General features: G+C 32.7%; 1 protein-coding gene across 2 annotated transcripts; it reads right to left on the bottom strand.

Moving 5' to 3' along the window:
- Nucleotides 1-1,505: 1,505 nt before the first annotated feature.
- Nucleotides 1,506-24,656, bottom strand: LOC110100408 (alpha-1,3-mannosyl-glycoprotein 2-beta-N-acetylglucosaminyltransferase-like). Of its 2 annotated transcripts, none has more exons than XR_003702241.1 (15): nt 24,418-24,656; nt 18,314-18,364; nt 12,364-12,440; nt 12,189-12,234; nt 12,056-12,118; nt 10,482-10,548; nt 10,064-10,132; nt 9,909-9,978; nt 9,752-9,813; nt 9,556-9,646; nt 9,374-9,467; nt 9,245-9,307; nt 9,106-9,144; nt 8,858-8,991; nt 1,506-1,953 (listed from the first exon to the last, which is right to left on the bottom strand). XR_003702241.1 is itself a non-coding variant. In XM_020827902.2 (15 exons), the coding sequence occupies exons 1-15, from the start codon at nt 24,484-24,486 to the stop codon at nt 1,837-1,839; spliced, it is 1,149 nt and encodes a 382-aa protein (XP_020683561.1). In that variant the 5' UTR covers nt 24,487-24,656; the 3' UTR covers nt 1,519-1,836. The 2 variants fall into 2 exon arrangements, 1 of the variants encoding a protein (XP_020683561.1); XM_020827902.2 differs by having other exon boundaries at nt 1,519-1,953; nt 8,858-9,028.
- Nucleotides 24,657-26,606: the final 1,950 nt, after the last annotated feature.

The following is a 26,606-nucleotide window of genomic DNA, read 5'->3' as shown; positions in this document are numbered from 1 at the left end:
GGAATTATTTTAACTTGGTTAAACCTCATGATTTCTTTTTCCTTTTCAGGATTTTTCGTGTAAAAATATTAGTGTCTTTTATGACTCTCCCACATTTTTCTCTTTATATGTATGTGTGTTAGATCTTCATTCAAAACTAAGATATTAATCTCTTTATCCCTCTACCACCATGAATGTTCCGATCAGCAACAATTTGAAATTCTATTTGCAAATGAAGTTCAAAATCAATTTGAATGAGATTCAAACATAAATCTAACCTATTTGAATGCTATTTGCAACTTCAAACTTTTTTTGAATATTCTTCAAAACCTATTTTTGCAACTAATATTTGAAACCTTATTTCAAAATGTGTATTTAAATATCATTCCAATATAATTCAAATATTAAATATTATGTCCAAACATATTCAATTTTAAACCAAAAAAAACTCTTATTTCTTCTCCTTTGTGTTCTAACCTATTATTGTATCCGTTAGAAGGGACAATAATTGTATTCAAACATAATAAAGAAAACGTATGAACACTAACCTTTTATTCGATTGAAGGGGTTCGCATTGAAGCATTTCAACGAGGATCACTTAAGATCGAAAAAAGATATTGCTCGTAAAATGGCGATCACAATTGAAAGAGAGATGTTTGAGTAGCTATATCGATGAACCATATTATTTAGATATTATCTAAGCACTATTTATATATTTAATTCTTTTGCTTTATGGAATTATCCAATTTTGTTTTTATTTACATACCATAGAGGTTTTATTTATTAACATGAAATATAAGCATAAAAACCTATATTTCACTAGAAAAATTAATATTAGCAATATTTTTTTATTAGATTAAAATTTTTAGAAATTATATAAATAAATATAAATGCATAAAAATTATATGATATATATGTAGAGCCCTCAATGATAAATTTAAAAATGATTGAAAATTCTAGAATTGAAACTATATCATATTAATATTTCATCGCCCATCTTCAAAAACAAATGGAGGGCAATAATACATTGATTAATTATTGGGAGCGATCAATAGATTTTAATATCAAATCAAGCTCAAATCAAAGAGATCAATATATAAATAGCATCTTCAAACATTTTTATGCCAATGTTGGTCATAAACTCCAACCAAAAATTGAAGAATGGGATCAACCATGAGACATTGAATGCAATGCATTACAAAATATATGATCTTCCACCTCTTATAAACAAAAGAACTTCAAATAAAAGACTAAGGCTTCGTTTGGGACGGCTTTCTTACTACTTCTTAAAACAACTTTTTAGTACAAAATTTTCATTTTTGTATTAAAAAATCATTTTAAGAAGCAGAAAAAAATCTCCCCAAACAAAGCCTTAACATTAATAAATTTCTCAAAAACAACTATCCTGAATAAACATAATTGAGTCATACACAAGTAAAATCAGATCAATTTGATCTATGGATAGCAACATTGCCACAAACTAGTTGATTCACACATGCATGTGGAGGTGAAGTAACCAAATCTCATTCCCTTAAAGACTTCTAAGAAACCAATGGTATAGCATCAATATAGTTTTCATCAGTGTCTTCTCAATAACAGTTACTATTTAGGAATAGACTGGTTGTTACCTAGCATTAAATGAACAAATTAATCCCTTAACTTTTTATGAAGGATCAAAAAAATCTGACTATATAGAAGTATCAATCAATTTGATCTATTGACTCATTAAATAAAAATTAAATTAATCTTTCATGGTATCATTTCCGTCTTATTTAAAAAAATGGATTGAAATGAGGCTTCTTTCTTCAATGTGAATATAATCAGAGTAAAGCTCCAGAATTTCGTGTAGGGTAAGACTCAATTATTCTCTATTCCAAGCTGCCTGAGAGAAGCAGGACCAATAAGAAATATGCGCCTTGAAGAGTGATACCTAAAGACAACAACACCTTTGTATGCCGTCCTTGGGATGCCATCCTGGAAAAGAGGGACAAGATACATCAACAGAAAGCGTATAAATATGAAAAAGGCAGCGCGCAGAGGTAGTGGAGTTGCAAAAGCTGCTATGCCATTCTAAAATTGATCCTGATCGTTGCTTCTGTCTAAGGCCTCATTTATTTCGGCATTTTTTTTCTTTTCTGTTTAAAAACGGAGAAATTATTTTTTGGTCGTTGTTTGGATGGGACGCTTCTATAGAAATGCTTTTTAGGAAACTTCATTGTTCTACTGTTTTGAGAAGCTTTTTGATATTTACTTCTCCGTTAGAAAACTCCATTTCCTTAACCATTATTTCTAAAACTATCTTTACAAAAGGAGAGGAAGAACCAAACAAAGCCTAACTACTCTATCATTACTTCTCTCTTAGTATATTATATATATTGTGACTTTACTGAAGCAAGATAGATGGAAAAATGGACTCTGTTTCTCAACCTTCTTTCTCTTAGAATCATTCTGCTTTCTCTAAAGTTTCTGCAGGCCTTCATGGTATCAGAGCCGCTGTAATTCATTTGCCTCTTATCAATGAATACCTCTGAAAATTCAAGAGACAGATGTCTACTCTAGGTTGCCTCAGGACAATAGATCTATCCCTATCTCAGCTGAAATTTCTGATGGCCAATGTTAAAAACGTCATCTCTACCTCGATGACAGCTGAAAATTTTCCTACATGGCAATCTCAGGTTTCAAAACTATTTCGTGCTATAATGGATTTGAAGGTATTTTGGATGGTTCTTGTATCTTCCCAGCTAAATTTCTGACCAATGCCAAAGGTTTAACCTCTCCTAACCCACATTATCATTGTTGGCTTCTATTGGACCAGAATCTCGTTGCTACCTTATATTCAGTCATTTATTTGGCTTTGTTACCCTATGTTCTATCATCGGATCATTGTACCGACATTTGGACTGCCATTACACAACAGCTTCAATCTTCTACACATTCTTGGATTATTCAACTTAAAATAAAAATGAACTACAGAATATTTCTATGAAAGATCAAACCACGACACAGTATCTCTTAATAGTTAAAGCTAAAGTGGATGCTATTGCAACAGCGGGCTCTAATCTCAATCCTGAAGATATAATTATATACATATTAAATGATCTTCCAGCTCAATATCAATTATCAAGCATTCAAAATTGCAATTCGCACAAACCTTCAGCCCTTGAGTTTGGATGATCCATACACATTTTTGTGTAGCGATGAACAAAACCTTGCACTCGAAGCTACTCATGAGCCACATTCCTTTTGTTAAATCATAATACAACTTTTTGGGATACTATGCACTTAGATGTCTTGAGGCCTTCGCCAAGTCTTTCGTTGTAAGGTTTTCATTAGTATATATCTTTTATTGATAATCATTCTAAATTTTGTTGGGTGTATTCCTTCGCACAAGAAATTTGATGCCTTCAAAAATTCATTGAGTTTAAACAAATGGTTGAATGTCAATTTCATGCTAAATAGCTATGTTGGAGGCGAATATAAACACTAAATTTCAAATTATGTTAAAACATTGGGGAATTATTCATCAATTTACTTGTCCCCCTCAATCGCAAAATGGGGTTGCAGAATGAAAACATCATCATATTATTGATACTCCCCGCACTCTTCTTATTGAGGCTAATCTTCCGCCATTTATGTGGGTTGACACCTTACATGTTGTTGTCTATCTCATTAATCTGTTACCTTCACCTATTACTCAAAATGCCTCACTATATCAACTCCTATCTGGAAAACTCCCGAACTACACTGATCTCAAAATTTTTGGATGCTCTGTTATTCATGTCTGCTTCCATACAATCCCAATAACTTTCCCCATTCTTTCAGCCTTGTTTATTCATTGGTTATGCACCTGCTCGCAAAGGTATCGCTATCTAGATCCTACTACAAATAAAATATACACCTCCTGCCATGTTATCTTTAATGAAGCTACCTATCCGTTCTAGCAACCACACTTCCTCTCATCTTTAGTGCAGCAACCTTCTCCACTTCCACCGTTGGTGTTGGTCCCTACCTCAAGTTTAACTCCCAAATATCCCCACTTGTCCACTCCAACTTTGCCTCCTCTAGATATCCCTCCACCAACTCAACGTGCCACCATTACTACTTCATTCCAACCCCCCACTCGCATCTCCACTTTACCTTCGCCTAGTAAATCATCACTATCTCCACCTGTTCCATCTCATCCAATGCAAACAAGGCTGAAACCAGGTAAATTGAAACCAAAACAGATTTTTAATCTCTCCCATCTTGTTCAGCCAGCTGATCCTACAACTTACATTCAAACAAGAACACTAGCGCACTGCTATGACCCAAGAATTTCAGGCTTTGTAGTCTCAAGAAACATTGGATATTGTTCCTTATGACTCTAAACTCAAAATCCTTGGCTACAAGTGGATGCATAAAACAAAGTAAAATTTTGATGGCTTAGCAGCTCGCTACAAAGTTCATTTGGTGGCTCAAGGATACAAACAGGAACATGGATTTGATTACATAGAAACATTTAGCTCGACGGAGAAAATGCCGACAGTGCGAATGCTTATTGTTATTGCTCTACATCGTCAATGGCCCATTCTTCAACTTGATGTTTCTAAAGCCATTTTTCATGGCCATTTGATCAAGACAATCTATATGAAGCATCCTCAAGGTTTTCACAACGCACTATATCATACTCATGTGTGTGGATTAAAGAAAGCTATTTATGGCCTCAAACAGGCGCCACGACAATGGTATGCTACACTTTCTACTCATTTGTAAAACTATGGCTTTCAGTTTAGTGATGTTGATCCCTCACTATTGTCACGACCTGGCCCGAATACTCGAATTAATGAGTGAACGAAAAGTCGGACGGGTGTAACATTTCATTCAATTTCATAAACAATTTATATCCAACTTCTCAAATAAATTATAAAACTGAAGAGCCACTACCACATAATTACCTTAAAACTACTAATATCATTTTAATTTTCAATCAAAATATTTACATCAATCATATATTACCTATTTTCATTTTTGTGTCGTCCTCTATAGACTTACCTGAAAAAGTTAGTTTAATGGGTTGAGTTTATATGATAAACTAAATGGATAATTACCATTGCTAAAATAAACTTCAAACATATATAAGATGCAATGCATGTTCTTTTTCTCATTTCTTAGACAATATTATAACTTATATAACACTTGATATATGTATATTCTATAACATTTAGTATACGTATTTAGCATACATATACATATTTTTCTATTTCATTTATTTATTTCTTTATAGATTTCATATTATATACATTTCATAACATTTGATGTTTATTCCTTTTTCATTTCAATTAGTACAGGAACACCGTCAAAATGTACCAATAAAGGTACAACCATTTCCATTTTTATTTAATGTACATGAGTATGTTGCTTCCCCATCCAATATCATACGGGGGTGAACTCTAGTAATTTGCATGAATATCCTTTTTACCCTTTTCATTTATTCATTTATGCTTTTATTTATAATTTATAAGTTATATCATTTCTTTCCTCATTCTTTACTTGTACTATTATATATATACTTTCCAAATTTACTTTTTATTTCTTTTACATGTGTTTTAAATTAATATATATCTCTTTCACATTTTTGTATACCTTCATACTCCCATGATAATCAGTATATTTTTCTTTAATCAAAACAATTTATATATCACATTTCCACCATTATATATGCATTTGAATTTACATCGCTTTACTCATTATAATATAAAAAAATAAGTAAAACAATTTTATAAAATAGTACTTTCAGAATTGATGTAGAAATACAATAATGAAATTGTTATACACAACTGTAATTACCCACTTTGATATTTCGTGCTTCAGTTCCTTTCAAATCCTCGACCCATCAAATATACTTCCAATATTCGTCTCAATTCAAATATATTTAATTCTCCTTCTCACTAAATTTTTCCTTTCTTCTTCATAATAAAGCTTTCCTTTCTTCTCTATCTATTGAATCAATGTTTACAATAATTGAGCTCTTCCTACAGCAATAATATTTCCTCTAATTAAAGAAATGAAAATGTAATAACATATACAAATAAGTCAATCACTCACACCTTCCTCTGTCGACAAGGATAGAAGAAATTTTGAATTCCAAACTTGTTTTCTTTCTCTTCCTCTTTACTACAACTTTCCGAATTTCGAATGAATTTCCTACACAAGGATTTATATAAATCAACGATGAATCTCTAAAATTCGAGAATTAATTAACTCTTACTTTAAAGAAAATTAAATCAGAATACCTTAGTGACGTTCTTCCAATTTCCTCCCCTTTCCTCTCTCAAATTTCTTCTTCTTTCTCTTTAAAGGTTCTTCCAGTGCACTCAAATTAAACATTTATTCCTTCTTAAGTTTACATCACGGAGAAATTTTACCAAAATATACATAAAACAGACCACTACTTACCTACTTACCCTTCCTCTCCTTCTTCCTCTTCTCTATATGGTTTTCTCTCGTACAGAACTTCTAACTCGCATTTTCTTTCACTGAATTGCATGGAAAGAAGTTATTTCTCATAAGGAGTCGCTATCTTTCACTACCAACAAGAACCTTAATCAACAAGAAACCATCATCACTACCGGTGTCAGATACTATATCGTGGATACTACGACTAGCGAACTTTCTAATCTTCCTTGCAATAACACATTAGGCTTTTCGTTTTCAAAAAATAAAACCACATTGGCACTACTTCAATCAGCCCTGAATAATCAAGTAAAATGAAAAACTCCAATTTAGCAGAAGTTGTTTGACTGATACAAATCAATCAAGAATTGCAATTTGCCAAAATTTAAAAGTAACTCCAGCCAATGATCATTTTGCTTCCATTGGCTCATCCCTTCAACAAATCCATGCTTTCATGGATTCCATAAACAAGAAACTTGCTAGTTTAATTATTGACCGTCCACATACTACACTCCATCAATATACTTCCTCTTACACCTATTGAATCTCTTCTCAACAACCGTCACCTTCTCTGGCACGTTTTTCTTTTCTTACACATCATCTACCATTATTCAATCCTACCTTCCTCAAACAATCTCAATACATGTTTCAACTGCCACAAGTTTTACCTTAACCTAGTGCCATTAACCATCGTATTCATTTTCCACCAATATCTCAACATGTTAACATCCATCCTTTTCAAAAATAGGATGGTACTTGGTATTCCTGCATGAATTATATAGCCCTTAAAATCCTCATCATTCTAGCTAAATTTTCTATGCCAACGGTATAAGAATTTTTAGATGAATTACATAGAGCTTTTTTTCAAACTTCATTTTCCTCTATCTCTCACCAAGTTAAGATTCATCCTAAAAAAATCTCCATCAAACTTATTACTAATAGTCACCTTGAATTTCTTTCCCTCTCTTTGACTTTTCCTTCTCGCAACGTTGAGGACAAGATCGTTTTCAAATGTGGTGGAAGTGTTAGATATCAGCATCTGGGCTAGATCCATATATCAAATGTGAAGAATGGGCTACAAACATTAGAGTCTACCAAAGAACAAGAAGAACTCCAAAATTGTCAAGATAGGTAACATAGAGAAAAAGATCTACAAATATGAAATTAGCTTTACTTTATTTAGGCTCTTTTAATAAGGTAGACTGAGTCTATCTATTTTATTTTTAAGCCACGTACTAGGTAGACCATGTCTATCTTATAAACTTGGTCTACCCAAGTAGTATAAAAAGGCCCTATTGTAATCAATTGGCATAGAATGAATAATTTCTTATTTTCTATCTCTCTAATCTCTCTTCATTCCCCTCTTCTTTACTTGGAAGTTAACACCTACTCAAAAGATGCCTTCCCCTTCTTGATATGGATCAAGAAGCATATCAATCTACCAATATTCTTACAGTTTAATGAATACATGAAAATTTTGTTCGAATTTCCCTCTCATAGAGCAATAAATAAGGCAAGATGATGAACTAATAATCATAAACTAAACGAAGAATTCAAACCTTCTTTGCACTAAATAAAGACTTAGATAATTCACATCTTCATGCCTACAAAGGGACTCTCAAGAAGCTTAGGAAAAAAAAATTGTAGATGGAATCTTCTATAAGCGTTTTGGAAAGGTAACAAAATTTCACTTGTTTAGACCTTCTTCATTAAACACTCCCCAGAAATTCCACATATTCTAAATATTGGTTGGTTTTTAGTTGCTGAATATTCGGATAGCTGATTCAAAGGCTCTTACTAGGAGTTCGGAATTGGAGTAAAGGTAATGGAAGTTGCAGATTCAAAATAAAACTGCATAAACGTTGTAGGATTCACCCATTACCAAGAACATAGGAGGGTTGTCGTCATTTGAACATGTGAGCACCAAATAACCAAAAAATTTAATCATGATAAAACCCACGAATTTCCTAAATTTCCTTTCATTGTCCGCACTTTCCACTGCTCCAAACACAAAATAAATTAAGGCTAGATTGGACGAATGATTAATTTGCCTTTGTGATGTGGAAGTCAAGGGCTCAAGTCACAAAAGTAACCTATCTGAATTGCAGGGATAAGTCAATGCACATCAACAGTTTCTCAAATCCTGCATTAGCAGGAATCCTCATATACTGGCACGCCCCTTTTTATGATAAAATTTAAGCAATCCAGCAAATGAATGTTTCAGATACAATGATGGATAAGTAGATGACCAGATCAAGGCTGAATGATTGAGACATCAAACAAACAAAGGGTATAACAAGTGATTGTGGCACCAGAAGACATCGAAGAGACTAGAGAGTTGTCATCCACTTAAAAAATTGGGGAGTCGTTTTACTTAAAATAAAGGAAAGATGTGACCTTTCTACTGCCAAATTTAAAGTATGCTCATGAACAGAAAAGCACTTGCCTTCCATTCTTCAAATATTCTAAATTGGCGTGCAATTCGTTCGAAATCACTTTGATCACTGTATCTGATCCTAACATCACCATCTATGTTATAAGCCTGTCCTACCACATCTGCTCCATATAGGGGTTTCGCATCTGCAACCATTTTTGCAAAGTGTTTCAAGAAATTTCCCTGCCAACCATCATAGTAGTGCAAATTCAGCTATCACATCATAGACCGCAACAACACAATAGCAGAAATAGCAATACCTCCGTTAAGTAACCCAGATCCATTTCCTTCCAGTTAACCTATTTCCAATAATCACAGTAAAAGGGCTCAATATAAGATCTTTTGATAAAAAAGAAAGTTGAAGCAAGGGAACAAAAAAGATGAACTTCCTGAACATACATGGGCATCATTTAATTTGATAGGCTCCAAATATTGCTTAAAGAACTGACCCATGCTAGAACCCTGAAAAGAAGTCACATATAAAGGTCAACTTTTTTAAGCAAATATATGAATTAAGACGATACATACATGTTCACCAAAATTGTATGTTCTACAGATCTCTGGGCGAATAAATTGGCGATTTTTATGTACTTCCTTTAGTCTCAGCCAGTCATCCCAATAAGTGTGCTATGTCAAGGAAAATGTCCCAAAGTTGCAAATTCTTCATAGCTCACAAACATAAGAAGTTATAACTAAGCAGTTGAGGATATGCTTTAGGCCACTTAGGTGACAATTCAACCCAGGTGGATTTTGTTAGCATCCATCCTAGTCCAGGAAAGAAATCAGAACGGTAAAGGGCCTCTGCAGATAAATGACACCCAAAAGTTAATTAAAAATCATTAAGGAAAGTAGATATCCTCAAAGATGTCCAGTTCCTAAGAATGCTTCTGGTAAATCCAATCTTACCAGCATCATGCACAAACTGACGTTGACCATTATCATTCCACGAAGAAACAGCCATGACACTCCTTCAACAGTAAATTGGTGAGCAAATTATCTAGTCATTGTGATGTTACTGCAGCTATAGTCATTATTCCATTAGATATGTCAATTTGGAGCATACTTATCATTGTCAAGTAGAGCGGCCGTGGCCTCAAAATAATCAAAAAAATCTGGGGCAATCTCCATGTCATCTGTCAAGCAATAAAGAGTCAACTAGCAGTTAAGAGGCCGTGCATAAAGCAAACAAGATCAACAAGCCCCAAAAGCCAATGATACCTTCCAATACTATTACACGACTGAAATTCTTTTTGAGAAATAACTCATCCAAGGCCCACTTATAATGCCCTGAGAAGTAAAACCCTTAGTCTAAAAAAAAAAATCAAATGAAAGAAAACAAAATTATTGGTTAATAAGACTTAGTTCACTTATAGATGAGCAATAATACACATGCCTCTCATGTGTTTTCTGAAATTCTTACCTCATATTTTTTAAGATCTCAGGTAATGATTTGGGCTTAATATGTAATTAATAATAGTGGAGTCGAGTGTACTTTCAAAGAGAGCATTGAGGTTAACATGTAATGTAATATCTAACATGGAATGTAAGTATGATTTCAGAATACACAAGAGATTTATGCATAATATTAACTATCAACAGAGGAGGTAAATGTAACTAACACTAAAAAGATACATACTAGCAATCTTGTAGTATGCAATTATTTCACCAGGTCTCTCAGGGTTCACGGGTTGAAGATCCAAGTGCTGCAATCGAGCAATAATGAAAACTTTGTTGGCTAATAATATATTTTAATGGCTCATAAAATTTGTAAAAAATGAGTAGATAAATTGAATCAGTGAAAATCTTGATATAAATTACAGCCGCATAATTGCTCACATGGTGCCTTACTACGTTTCAACTATGAGTTCATCATTCGCACATTTTTCTTTTAAGAGATTTTTTTTCACCCCTTACTGATCAAAAGCATGAGATTGGGCCAACATCGGAATTTCTTTCAACAGAAAAAGTCATTAAAGCGTCTTATTTTTCATCAATTAGAGTATAATATACATAAGTTTTTGGGCTAGAGCTGGATCACTGATCTAAGCTATATGAGGATTTGGCAATATGCAACATAACCAGTCTAAAAAATGCTTACATTCTAACGCAAAAGCTATACAGGAGGAAAAAAAAGTACACTGTACAATTATATAGATCTTGGCTCCCTCCGTTGTTATCTTATCAGCAAAAACTATTATAACTTCAAAATCCAAGCTTAAAAAGACAAGAAGGGGCAATTCAAATGCTTTGGACCAAAATTCTACTTCTAAAATCATGATGAATGAGATCCTGGAGAATGTAAGTGACAAGGGGTTGGGAGGTTAAGAGGAAATAAAGCAACAAAACAAGAGAATAAACCTTTAACTGCTAACCGCATCAAGACATCATATAGGCTTCATTTGGGACGACTTTCTCATTGCTTCTTAAAGCAGCTTTCAAGTACAAAAAAGAAAAAAATTTGTACTTGAAAGCTGCTATAAGTAGCAGTGATAAAGCCGTCCTAAACGTAGCTATAATAGTAGGACATAATTAAACTTCTGCAATTTGTGAACTGTGTTTTATTTTCAAACTTAGGCCTTCTAAGTTAAATTGAGGATGCATTTGGCAACCTAAACTCTAACAAGTAGTAAAATTTCAAAGTGTTTAAGATAGCCTAAACAAACTCAATGTGTTTAAATGTGTTGACCTGATAGTTATATAAACAGGTAACAAGGTGAAATCAATACAGGCATTGTTCCAGTACGTGTTGTTCGCCCACTGCTCCACTGTTGTAAAGGTTTACAGATTTGATAAATAAACAGCATAATGGGATAACCTTTATCAATGCTGGTGTTTGACCATATCATATAAAGTTATGCTTACCCCATCTTATAATCATCATCAGCAGCAGCAGCCTTATCCCAATCATTAGAGACCAACAATGCAGAGTTCAAAAATTAAACCTAGATTTGGTTAAATTGCAATCAAATAAGGATGCGGAGTAAGATAAAAAGTAGATATCAAGGACAGTAGAGATCTAGCCAATATTAAAAATGTCATTTTTTTGTAAAGAGAGGCCAAATCACATTGCAATATACTACATAAAGTGAGCAAAACTATTGAAAATTTTATAGCTAGAGTTTGCTTATAGTATTGCCACAGTTAAATCAGATGCCTGAGGTAAAAAAAACATGGTGCTTTTGGTTTAGCAGCAACAATTAGATCTCAGACCTGCATATGTCCTATCTGATTGTAACTCAAAGCTTTGCTTTTAACATCTGGATTAGTTCCATCCTGGAAATAGGAGAATTTGACTTTCTAGAAATAAAATCCAAAAATTAATAATAAAGTAAGGCACGTGTACCTGAGATACAAAAATGGGAAATTTTGAAGGTACTGACCTCTGATATCTAGAAAAGATGAAGCAGCGTTAACATGCTAGTTAGCTATGTTTTCTCGACATAAAGAAAGGATACTTATTGTTTTAACATGGAAACAGTTGGATCTAAAAATATAATTAATGTAAAAAATGGACATACTTCAGGACAGATTCAATTGTCCTTTCAAGATAGTCTGGGCGGTTGCAAGCCATTATTACAACAGCTGCGAAGGGCTCCTAAAACAAAGTAGCGGAGCAAATTTGTCAGAAATGGACAAATAGTGATTGCTGATATAACATGCCAAAATAAATAAAAGACAACACGTACATTAGATAGAGTAATCGATTACATTCTCTACATAATTATCTTTTAGCCTTCTACATTACTTTCAAATACAAGACCCAGATTATTGATATTGGCCTGCAACTTATGAACAACATTGTGACCTAATTTGATCACTTTTCATAAAAATTTGACCATAGATTCATGAAGAAAAAGACAATTTGTAATGCCCTTCACTTAAAATATTACAACTACAATTTTTTTTAAGTCAAACCCATTGAAAGGTGTCCTTTTATGTCTCGACAATTTTTTAAAGTATTACTTCATGGAGACTTACGTGCTTTTGCTCGGCAGGAGTGCAGAGTGAATACATGGCCTGAACAATTTAATTTTTGTTTCATTTACTTTGTAGTCCTTATATTCTGAAACTTTCAATTGTAACTGCTTTTTTTCAGCATACCTATGAAGATTGTCTATGATAAGAAGATGAAGGCCCATCACCCTCAAAAGCCAAAGGGAATTGCAAAGTGGAGATCGAGACATTTCAAACTAGAAGTACAATAGCTGCAATTAAGGGTAAGGGTGTTGTGGAGGAGTGAGGGGAAGGGGGGCGGCAAGGAGGATGAGAAGAGGGAAAAGGCAAGGTGGAGGGCGGTGGTTTGAGAGTGGGGTCAACAAGTAGTGGTGATGACAATGGTGTCTAGAAGAGGAGCCATTGATGAAACATTGGTTTGCGACATTAATTGGCGTTTGCATGGAGAAAGAGAGACGGATAAAGAGTGTATTTGAAAGTGTCCTAACAAATATTAAAAATTATTTTAATGCATTTAATTTGCATATAACCAAATATGTAAAGGCCGGTTCGGCCGGTTCAATTGAACTGGCCAACCCTAATTAGAAATCCAGTGAGAAGCAGGTCTAGACAGACCGCAAGTGACCCGCGTGGGTGCGGGAACCCTTCTAGAGGGCTCGGATTGCACCGTTGAGTGGACTTCTGCGATCAAACGTGAAAGGTAGCCACTCCTTATGAGAAATAACCTTTTTTACGCACTCCTGTGGCAGAAAAACGCAAATTAGAAGTTCGATTGAGAGGATTCAGCGGAGAGGAAAAAGAAGGAGAAAGGAAGTAAGTTTGTTTATTTGTATTCATTTTTATTTAGTCATTTATCCTATGATTGAAACTTAAGGGAGAGTTGACAATAAATTTGAAGAGAAAGAGGAAGAATTTTGAGAGAGGAAAGGGAAGGAAATTGGAAGAACGTCAACAAGGCATTCAAATGTAATTACTTTTAGTTTAGGATTTATTTCTATTCAAATTTTAAAAAATTACCATCAATTAATGTGAATTCAAGTGTAGGTTAGTTTTCATAAATTGAAAAGTTAAAAACAGTATGAAAAAGAGAAAAAGAGAATTTAGAATTTGGAGTTTTTCTATGTTCTAGCAACGGAGAAAAGGGTAAGTAATCTAATTATTATTTACATTCAAATTTATTATTTTGAATTTCTTTAATTAATAAAAAAATAAGTGATCGTCTAATAGAGAGAAGAAAATTAGTGGTGAATCTCAACTGCAAAAAGGGATTTGAGGTAAGATTGTATTTAGGAAATGTTTATGTGAAAATAATGAAAATTAAAGATGCTAATAGTTATGCAATTGGATGTGTAATTTTAGGTTGTATTAAGAAACTATTTCAGGGACCAATTATTTGAAAGGAATTGAAATACATAAGCAATTAAAGTGGTTAATTATAGCTATTTATAAAAAATTCATTATATTATTTTATTTAAATTCTAAATGTAATACTTTATATATTTGTTTCACTTATAGTCAAATTCTATTACGTGCAAGATAATGCTAATTCAAATGTATATGTGATAATGAAAAATTGACAATAAGGATGTCTGTGATTATTATGATAGATAAATATATATGTATATGTGAAAGATTGTATAAATTTGAACCACCTGTAAAGATATATGTAATGAATTTAATGTGACTTAATTAATTAAGTTAAAATAAATAAATAATTAATATTGAATAATTAAGTTATCTTAATGTAAAAATTTGTTTTAAAATAAATTAAATTAATTCTAATAAAAAATTAAAATTTGAATTAAGATATTAAATATATTTTTTATTTTTTTAATATTAATTATAAATATTTAATAATTAGATTATGCTAATCATTATCACAAAAACATTTAAGTTAAAAAAATGATTAATTAATTCTGAATAATTAAGTTAGAAAATTACTTCAATTTTTTTTAGGGGAATTCGAACCTAGGTTCCTCATTGGAACTATAGTTTGCTTACTACTACACAACTAGAAATCTTATCATCATATTTTTTTTTTAAATTATTTCTTTAACAAATATTAGACAAAATACATTTTTTAAGGAAAATGTCAAACTATTTGGCATTTTCTAAGATAATGCAAGATAACTTAGCATTTTTGCTTGTTTTTTAATTTATTTATAACAAAGTTAATTTTGCTAATTAATCTTTGATTAAGCTCCTTTTTAAAATTTCCTCATATTATTGCTCATATAATAAATAGGTTGAGTTCTGTTCGAGTATATTATAGTCAGTTCAACTTCAACTCAAACTCGAACCTGACCCAAAAACCCAAATTGACACCTCCATCTAAGAAGAGGGTCTTTAAGTAATCCTCGACTAGGCTTTGACTATTAAATCTCATGTTCTCCTATATATTCATTGCTAAGGCTTCACTCCTTATATCATTGGCCTACTCAAGAATAACCAAGTGATCCTCCATTCCTCTCGCATCTCATTGCAACCAATTGAAGATCCGCTTGATGACTAACACTCTTGACAAACCTGGAGCTTCCTTCATAGCAAATTTTTATTGCAACTATTCTAATAGATACTCTTATGGGTTTCCCCTTCTATAGCTTCGTTATTCAAGAAACACATTGAGGGACTCAATATTCCTAAGATCTTTCCAACTATAGTTGGCAAACAAGCAATTTGGGACCATGTGATAGTTTCAAACTTTCAATCTATAAATGAAACGAATCGAGCTAAATATTACCATGTTCAAACTTATTCATTAATTTTCTCATTCAATTTTTTTTTTTTTTCATTCAATTTTAAGTTGTACTCAAGCTTTAATAAAACCTAACTAATTATATATTTAATGCTACTAATTTAAGCAAACAACTTAACTATTAGATATAAATGAATATATAAGAATTAATCAATTATGAACATAAATTGCTAAATTTATTTAAGTTGTTAGGTGATGTTAAAATACTTATAAAAAATTAATTCATATATCTAGCTATTTGTTTAATATTTTTACCATACTTAGATCTCTACTAAAATACATAATTTTTTAAATGCATAAAATGTAATAAAATTATTATAATAATACAAAAAATTCATCAAATAAATAACTAAGTCATCATTAATTTAGCATTTTATCAAGCTCTCAAATAACTACTTATTAAACAACAACAGTGGCAATAACATCAAGCCTTTAACCCACTACGTGGGGGCTGCTACATGATTTTTTGAGATTTTAATTTCCCTCATTAATTTGAATTAATTACACAATTCACTCCCATCTCTTAATTTTGAATTTTAAATTTCGAAAGGTCTTTCATCCCTTTCCTAATTCAAGATTCTAATTAAAGAATCATTCAATTACCCCATTATCATCTTCCTAAATTAGCTCCTATCTTATTTGGAAAGATTTCATAATTCAAATTCAAATGAATTTGAATTTTAAAATCTTTCCTAAATATCATACACCTATTTTAGGAAATTCCCCCCAATTAGTACAAATCTGAATTAAATGATTGGATTTGAATTTAATTCCCCTATTCAATGTATGTAGACACATACATCGAATCTGGACATATTTCCTCCCTCCTTGGCTGGCACTCTCTCTCCCCTCTATCATAATTATTTCCTCCCTAATTAAGGGCCCAATTAAGGAGATAATTAATTCCACTCTTCCCTCCCTTCTTTTCGTATTTAAATTTCAAATTCAAATCCATTAATTAAGGGAAATCTGAGATGGAATTTTAGCACTTTAATTTTTTATTACCCCCCACCCTATCCTTGCTACATCAGCTTGCCACCGGCTCCGCCATTGCTCATTGGGTACCACTATTATCGTTGGTGACCATTGACCATCACAATCATTGGGCATTATGGCATTCATTATATTCTAAGTCAAATAAAAAAATAATTATATGCATTTATTTTACACTTGTCCAAACAACTCCAAAACATTTCAAATACATTGTAATCTTTTTATATTGTATTCATTTTTCAACAAACAAAACAGCCCTAAGAAATTAATTGTTATAAAATTGAGATTTTATAAGATAATACAAATATTTAGGGTAAAACATACAAGTTATAGATAAAAAAAAAGTCTATTATTACTATAATTTTCAATATATATAATCTAACTTCATATCATACAACATCAGCCAACACTTCGAATATACGGTCTCTTTACCTACTATTTTCACAACCAACACATAATATTCACAATTTTCAGCCAATCATACAAATCTTGTACCTAAAGCTATGATGGTTGATGATATCATTTAAATTGCCAATAGAGGATATTACGAACATCTTTTGCATTGGCTAGATAGACTTTTATGTGATAATTCATGAGTATATTTGCAAGAAGACAATATTTACGCCCAAATTTATTGGACATGTGTGAACTAAAAAGTCAATGAAAGCTATTTTTTCAAGCTGAGCAAAATTAATACAAGGCTTCTTTGTCTAAAAGTGGGACACCCTCATCTCTTCATGTTATGAATGTTTTAGTTTAGTCAACGGTTGGATGCAACAAAGATGTTCATTCATTGAGTAGCTTTTTAGGTAAAAGTAGAACGAGCTCATCGAAGAAGATCCATCCCATAAGTTATCAAATACCTAATTAATCACTACAATAAACGACAAAGAGCTAAATATAAATTGATTCATTTCATATAAGAGGGAAAAAACCCAATCATTGCTAGAAAGGGACAAAGCTATGATGCCCTTTACTTATTAGCAGATAACCTTTACAAAGTCTTCCCTATTATAGCTTTTGTATGATTTCTCAATCAAAATGTTCACATGGTTAGTTCCAAAAGTTGGGTTGAAGTAATCCATAATTTTATAATCTGTCCAAAAGTAAAGCAAGAAAGCTTGGTGTCTTCTATCATAGACAAGATAGGTCTTATGCCAATGTAGTAAACACTTCCTCCTCAAAAGATATAACCGCACCTTATCCCATCAGTACCTTAGTACCTTTGAATTCCATCAATTTAGAAGCTCATGATATAATGGCATTGAAATAGTCCCTATAAGGTTTAGAATCCACTTAGGTTAAATTGAGTGCAAAGAGGAATTTAGCGCTTAAACTTATATTATTATAAGCCCAATTAAAAGCCCTAGACTCAATCTAAGTTGTGTTCTCTCACATTGGTTATGTAGGATGAATTCCTTCTTTCCTAATATGTATGTCAAATATTTGCTTCACAATCGAACTAGCTGAAATTATAAGCAGTAATGCAAGAATCCTCTGATAGGTAAGTTAGATAGTAGTGTCTAATACTTGAACCTACATATCAATGAATTTCAATACATTAACACGTGAAAGTTCAAATTAAATAGCAATCCTTTTACGCTCTCGTCAAAACTAAAAGGCAGCATGAGGAGCATTCATGAGCAAATAAATAGTGCTTGATTATCAATGTTTGTAGTAAACACTAGACTATAGCCCTAACAACTACAAAGTCGTTTTATATTATTTCATGAATGTTATACATAAAATCAAAAATAAATGCATACCTTGGTAGCCAAGCGATCTGCATATCTAGATTGTGTTGAAAAAAGTCGAATCTGCAAGCCAGATAAAAAAAAATGATTAATGTTGCCTCTCATAAAAAACAAAAGAAAATGAGTAGACTATGTATAGCATTTCTACCACATCCATGAAAGCTAAGGAATGCATGGATATATATGAATCTTGCATGCAAGTAAAATAATAGCACCAAGGCATAAATAGATGGACATAAATACAAAGTATGGTTGAAGTAAAGGGAAGAAAATAAAATGCAGACTAGTTAGCAAAAATGCTTAAGTAGGCAATGCATTAGCCAAATTCGTAATCATTATGAAAACCACACTAAAAGTAGCAGAACATCCTTTGCCAACTGGTTCTACTTGTAAATCAAATAGAACAATGTGAAAGAGTAAAGTACACATAGTACCCTCAAGTTAGGGTTAGTAGACTCTGTTATGCAAGAATATTTGTAGAAAATAGAGACGACACTTCATACAAAACACAACAAAAATTAATGGAGAATGAAGATTCATAAAGATAAACTAAAATTGTTAGGAAAAGGATAGGTACCATAATTTAGAAGCAGATAATGATCTTCATACAGCATACGTGTGAGTGTGGGTGAGGGGTTGGTGGTGAGGATGATACTTAAGAATGCATTTTGAATTATGTTAACACCCAGTTATTTATGAAAATAACCTAAATGTATTTTATTCAAAAAAGGGCCAAAAAATAAAAATTAAAAAGGTTACAAGAGCTCAAATTACAACCTTCGAATACATAAGGGAAAGACTTAGACAGTTCAAAAAAATCAGCATAAATTTCAAGGATTTGAAATAATATAGCACATATTCAATAAGATAGAAGGAACATGCAACAACAACATCATCAATCATTTATCCTACTGTGTGGGGTCGGCTACATGAATCATTTTTCTCCATTGTGTCATGTTAACAATTAAATTCTCATTTAATTCTAATAAAGAAATGTCATTTCTAATATCTTCTAATCAAGTCTTTTAAGGTCTACCTCTACCTTTCTTAAGGTAAGTCAAATCTAATACATCTACTTTCCAAACTCGGTCATCGAAAGGCCGGCGCTTTATATGACCAAACCATCTAAAGTGGCTCTCTCTAATCTTATCTTCCATTGGAGCTACTCCAACCTTTTCATATATATGCTCATTTCGTATCATGTCTCTAAGAGTAAAGCCACTCATCCACCTGAGCATCCTCATCTCTGCAATACTTAACTTAATATTATGCTTCTCTTTTAATGGCCAACATTCTGCACCACAAAACAGTGCAAGTCTAACCACCATCTTATAGAATTTTCCCTTAAGTTTGAGGCGGACTTTTCTATCATAGAAGCCCGATGCATTCCTCCACTTCAACCATCCAACTTGAATTCTATTAATAATATCCCCATCTATTTCTCCGTCACTCTGAACAATAGACCCAAGATATTTAAAACGTATACTCTTATTAATGACTTTATCACCCAAAGTCACAATCCCCCACAAGAACTATTATTACTAAAATTACACTCCATATATTCAGTTTTATATCAACTCAAACGAAAGCCTTTAGAACCTAAGGTTGACCTCCATAATTCAAGTTTACCATCAACTCCCCCTCTAGTTTTATCAACCAGAAGAACATCATCAGCAAAAAGTATACACCAGGGTACAACCTCTTGCAAATGTCTAGTGAGAACATTCATGACTAAAGCAAAAAGATATGGGCTTAAGACTGATCATTGATGTAATCCAACTAAAACAAGAAAATACTTGGTCAAATCACGTTGTGTCTGAACACAAGTAACAGCTCTTGCATACATATCCTTAATGACTTGAATATAATCTAGAACTCTCAATAGCACTTCTTTTGAAACTTTATCATATGCATTCTCTAAATCAATAAATATCATATGTAGATCTGCCTTATTCTCTCTATACTTCCTCACCAAACATCTCAATAGCTTCTATAGTTGACCTACCCAGCAGGAATTCAAATTGATTTTGAGATAGAAGAAACATGAAGCATACAAAATCATCAAAAATGCCTCTTTCGAGATAAATAATTTACAGTCTGATGGAATGTCATAAACTTAGATAATTCACTTAATGAAGTTTCTTGACCTTAGCTATATTTTCCCAATTGCCATTTCTAATAAATACCTTCATCCTCCCACCTCATGATGGGAGTATCAATGCAAAGGAAGATGAATGTTTCAATACCAAGAAAGGTTGGCAAACTTGAAAGACCTCTTGGGTTGGAGGATTTATTGGGGTAAAGCTAAGCTCATAATTAGCACGCTTGATAGATTGGGATTGCAACAATTAAACCCAAGTTATCTCAAGCCTACGTTAAGCACAAAACCTACCCCCAAGTTAAATTTTATCAAGTGTAGAAGAGATCCAATGTCAACATCAAGGGAGGGATTGTCTCATTAACAAACCAAATAGAAACCATATTGATACTTAAACTTAATACTAAGATAATAGACTTGAAAATAACCCACCCTTACACCGAAACTCTAAAATAACAATGTGATTAATCTAACCTGTTAAAGCTAACCTAAACCAACCCAAAAAACCTTAAAAGTTTTTGGTTTGGGGCCATTCCAAAGTCCACTTAACTTATGCTGCAAAATAACTTCGAATAGCTTTTGTGGAATTATGTTAGCCATCAATTGACTAAAGTATGATTCAAGTTTATTCCCATTAACTCAGCTTGAAGTTAGCCTGTTCCACCTCTTGATTTATTAATTCATGATAAGTATTGCATAATTAGCCTGTTCCACCTCCCATTTATTAATTCATGTTTGGCCTACCAAGCTACCATTTCGCTTTCAAATCTTTTAATGAAAAATTTATCCATCCATTTTATTTCTACTCTCAATTTATATGTCCATACTACCAAAGTTCATTTTTCACCGTACTATCTTCAATGGATGTTACTCTCATAGTTTTTCTAATATAATGATTCTTCGATCTATCTTTTCTAATTTTGTCACATATCCATCTTAAAATCGTCATTTATTCCACACTGAACTTAACTATCACTGACTTGTTTTTTTCTCGACACCTTGATCCATATCCAACAATTATCTATTACTGAAAATATAGGTTAATTATTACAATACCATATGTTACTACAAAACCAATTAACAATTCTCAATCATTTACTCTCTCTTAAGCCATAGCCAACATTAACCTTCTCATAGTCCACTCTATTAGAACTCGTATGTCTATTCAAGTCAACCCCAAAGAATTTTCCTCTCTTCCCGAAGCCGTCGTCTTTAGTAAACTTATCCCAACTATTGAGGATTAGCTTTATAAATACTTTTTTTTTCATTCGTTACTATTAAGTGCTGCAATGAGTGCTATACTATTTCTTCGTAAATATTTTTGAATAACTTCTATCTATTTTACCTTAAGCATGCCAATTTTCCTTCATAATTCTCAATAACTAATTTTATACACATATTTAATGCGTGCATTTTCTACCAAAAGTTGTATTTAACCAAATCCTCCAAGTCTACTTTAAACTGATGTGTCATAAAATGATGTTATTCCTAAGTCCAATCATTCCTCTAATATAGTCATTCTTTAATCTATATATACTAACCATTGCCTCGCAGGCTCGCATTCATCTTAATATTCTCATTTTTAGTTCGCTCAACTTAGCTCTCATAAATTTTTTTATTGCCCTAGACTCAAGCCCATACAATTTAGTGGGCCAAATTGTAGTGTACAAGAATGAGCTTTAAGTTTATATGATATTCTCTATTGTATAATACTCCTAAAGCACCTAAATTTTAACCACAATCATAACTCTAAAAAATTTATCCTCCTCTACATTTTCATTCATATATATATCTATTATAATTAAATCTATCACACATTTTTACCATTTATCTCCTAGTAATATGATTAATAACTACTAATATCACACCATATAAAATTGTATATAATATAGTTAGCACTTGTTCTAATAACTTTAAGCTGTTCGTTTTCCAAAAATTATCATACAACAACAACAACATCATAATATAATATAGTTAGCACTTGTTCTAATAACTTTAAGTTGTTCGTTTTCCAAAAATTATCATACAACAACAACAACATCATAATATAATATAGTTAGCACTTGTTCTAATAACTTTAAGTTGTTCGTTTTCCAAAAATTATCATACAACAACAACAACATCATAATATAATATAGTTAGCACTTGTTCTAATAACTTTAAGTTGTTCGTTTTCCAATCACTTTGAACAACAGACCCGAGATATCTAACATGTACTCTTTTTAATGGCTTGATCACCCAAAATCATAATCCCCCCACTAGATAGCCTTTAGACTCTAAGGTTGACCTACATAATTCAAGTTTTCCTTCAATTGCCTCTCTACTCTTATCAACAAGAAGAATATCATCAGCAAACAGCATACACCTAAGTCCATCCTCTTGCAAATGTCTACTAAGAACATCCATGACAAAAGCAAAAAGATGTGGGCTTAAAGTTGATCTTTAATGTAATCCAATTGAAATAGAAAATTACTTGGTTAAACTACCTTGTGTTTGAACCAAAGTAACAACTCTTGCATACATATCCTTCATGACTTGAATAAAAGCATTATTAACCCCTTTCTTTTCTAGAACTTTCCATAGCACTTCTCTTTGAATTTTATCATATGCTTTCTCTAAATCAATAAATATCATATGTATATCATCCTTATTTTCTCTATATTTCTCCATCAAACCTCTCAATAGCTTCATAATTGACCTACCCGTCATGAATTCAATTTAATTTTGAGAAACATTGGCATCACTTCATAACCTATGCCCAATTACTCTCTCCCATAGTTTTGATGTATGACACATTAACTTAATTCGTTGCACACTCTTGTGCATCACATTTATTTTTAAAAATAGGAACCAACACACTTCTCCACTCATCTGGCATTTTTTTAATCTTCAAAATGATATTAAAAAGTTTAATAAGCCAAGAAATTCCTTAATCTCCTAAGCATTTTCACACCTCTATTGGAATATCATCAAGTCTAACAGTTTTATCACACTTCATTTTCTTTAAAGCCTCTCTAACTTTGATTTTACTAATATGATGATAAAACTATATTATTCTAATTAAGGGTGATAAGGTTGCAAAAGTCAATCATATTCTCATAATCTTCATTTCCAAAAAGTATCATCATTATTCTAATTTCTCACTAATTTTAGAAGATACTGAACCAATTCAAATTGTCATATACAAAAAGCATACATCGAGATATCTCTCTTTATATATTATTCTTAAGCATCTTCATAATCAACACAACAATATATGGGCTCAATCTTGATTCTTTCTTCCTCATGTATGCATTTGGAATAATAGTTCAATCATCTCTTTCCAAATTAGTTTTCCAAACTATCATCTAACACAATTTAAGGTGCATTACCACTAACTATATTTCTAATATCCTCGTTGATAATTAACTAAATAGCAATCACCTTTTTACTAACCATATACACCACAAAAATTTTATCTTTCAACTCTCCCTTCACTACTATCCATACAACATTTATATTGTTAGTCTTTTCCAACATTATAGTATAAGAAGCAGCTTTTAATTTGACAAACAAGTCAATCCCTTCCAAAGATCATAACTTTGCCATTTATGAACGACTGCTTTCATTATGATGAAAAATGAACGACTAACTCCAATTCATAAAGTACTAAAAGCAGTTTCCAAAAACTCCGCCATATTAGTTAGCCCAAGCTATTTCTCTTTTCACTATAACAGATACGAACCAATAGAATTATAAGTGTAAATAAGTCCAGTGGTATACTAATCTTAATATTTTCTAAACGAGAAGACTCACAAGTTGATTCAGAATTTGCTCAAATTTAACTCATCAGCTCATCAAAGCTCGACTGACAAGTCATTTGTTAAGCTGACTCACGAATGGATAGACCCGCTTACACCCTAACCCTTTTACTCAAAGAAATCAGCCGAGATGGTAATCACAACGGGATTGATCCATCGCTTCACAAGAATAATCAACGAACAGGGATTAGAGAAGGACAGGGTTTGAAATAGAGTACCTGGATTAATATAAATATGGCCGCGGCGGCAAATATCAGAAAACCAACATTGCAAATTTTCCTAGCCATTAAACGGTGATGCTAAGGAAGATCACCACCCTAACCTAGGAATCGCCTTCACAGTCACCGTCCCTTCGCTGCTTCAGACACCGTGTTCCACTGTTCCGTGAAAAGTCGTCGGACATAAAATTCCGGAGCATTGCCTTTTTAGGTTTTCTGCGAGTCTGCGACTGCTCGGATCGGCTGAAAATTATATTTGATTTATAAATTCGCTAAATAAATTTGTTTTATTATAAATTTAAAATTTTTACTCGATCAAATGATTTTCAATCTATATTAAATTGAATTAAATCTAGTTTACTTTATTCTATAAATTAATGAAAAATATAATTAAATTTTAGAAAAAATGATTTTTTTAAAGCATATTAAGATGAATGATAATTAATTGTATTCAATTTTATAATTTTATTATATGAAATAAATAATATTCATAGTTATTCTTTAGGTCACTTTTTATTTACATGATTTTATTAATTTAATATTTTAAGAGATAAATATTATTTAGTTTATTTCATTAGTTAAATATATTAAAAATGGAATAAATAACTAAGAACCAAAGCAAATCAAAAGTATACCTTATAACCCAACTAATACTTTAACAATCGAACTAAAATAACAAAATAAAATCAATTTGATTGAACCAAACAATAAACACTCCTACATATCTGATTTAAAAATACATAGAAGTATTAAAATTATTAAAATACTCAAGAACTTTGTCATGAAGAATATTTAAAATTAAAAAAAAATATATTTTATATCGTAATTATATGAAAAAAAGGAAGAAGAAATTTTTAGCTTGTTTACCTGATTGCACGAGAGATCTAAAAAAGTTTAACTTATGCAAACTAATTAGAAGACATTTTTATGATATTTTATCAGGCGCATGCTTATTAGCATAATAAAGCCTTCTATATAATAACTACATATTATCACAAGTAATTTAAAATAATTTATTCTTTTGTACTTATATTATTGATACGACATCAAAAATTACTTTGATCGAGCACGTATCTTGAGGCGTATTCAAGTTGGAAATTTTCAAAATTCAATTTGGGATCATTTGAATTCCAATTTCAATAAACTTATAGTCAAACTGAATGTCTCACAGAGACGAACCCAACGACATTGAAATCGGTCCAACCCGAGACCAAATGGGTCCAAATCGAGGGCCGAACCACATTTGGAAGGATCAAAGCATTATTTGGATGACAAAATGATATCCAAATATGACATTCTTATAATCAAATTGAGCGACATCGGTAAGGCACTTAAACAGTTGAGAAACTCTTCATGATCTGGGGAAACAATACAAGCCATCCGATGAAGCACTCTGAATCAGCCCCGGATCTTCTCTATATTTACGGTGTGTGCCTCTCATAAAAATCTATAAATAAACTCACACTATTTTCATTAAAGGGAACCATTGGTTAGAGATTGGAAAGAGCTCTAAAGCTTTCAAGAGCTCCTACACCATCGCCGGCGAACCCACATTGACTGTCATCAGCTAGATCGCCGCCAGACTTCCACCCGGCTGCCGACCGCCGCCGAACTTCAGCCTGACTGTCGCCGGACCATCACCTGGCCGTCGACAGCCGCCAAAATTTCACCCAACCGTCGACCGTCGACGGACTTCAATCCGGCCTTCATCAGACAACCGCCCCGACGCCGATCGCCGCTGGAATTTGACCAGACCACCGACGACCGTCGAACTTTAGCTTGACCATCGTCGAACCACCGCCCAGCCACCAACCACCGCTAGACTTCTACCTAGCCACTGATCTTCCTCCCGGCCATCGACCGTCGTCGAACCACCGCCCGACCGTCGTTGGACTTCCATGTAGTCGTCAAACTTCCACCCAACCGCCTGTCATCATCAAACTTCAGCCTAACCTTCGTTAGACCACTGCCTGACCGCCGATAGTAGCTGGAGTTCCACCTGGCCGCCGACCACCATCGGACTTCTCTCGGTAGTCGTCGAACCATTGCCCGACCACCGAACGCCACCGAACTTCACTCCGACCATCGTCAGACCAGATCCTAGTCGCCGACTGTGAGACCTCGTTCCTTTCCTGTTGCTGTAGCTACTGGGAAAAGTGATATTTTTCCCAGGATCGTCCGGGCCGATT

This window comes from Dendrobium catenatum, unplaced genomic scaffold, assembly GCF_001605985.2.
Source record: "Dendrobium catenatum unplaced genomic scaffold, ASM160598v2 fragScaff_scaffold_1220, whole genome shotgun sequence".
Taxonomy (NCBI): Eukaryota; Viridiplantae; Streptophyta; class Magnoliopsida; order Asparagales; family Orchidaceae; genus Dendrobium; species Dendrobium catenatum.
The sequence above is the reverse complement of the archived record's forward strand: the minus strand, read 5'-3'. Positions and strand labels throughout refer to the sequence as shown.

What these genes read in the sequence shown, in the direction of transcription:
- LOC110100408 (XM_020827902.2), bottom strand. Translation starts at nt 24,486, where the DNA reads ATGGCTAGGAAAATTTGCAATGTTGGTTTTCTGATATTTGCCGCCGCG. An exon ending in TCAAATTAAATGATGCCCAT is followed by an intron (nt 9,145 to 9,244) that starts GTATGTTCAGGA and finishes TATTGGAAATAG; the next exon opens with GTTAACTGGAAGGAAATGGA. An exon ending in ATCTGGGTTACTTAACGGAG is followed by an intron (nt 9,029 to 9,105) that starts GTATTGCTATTT and finishes GATGGTTGGCAG; the next exon opens with GGAAATTTCTTGAAACACTT.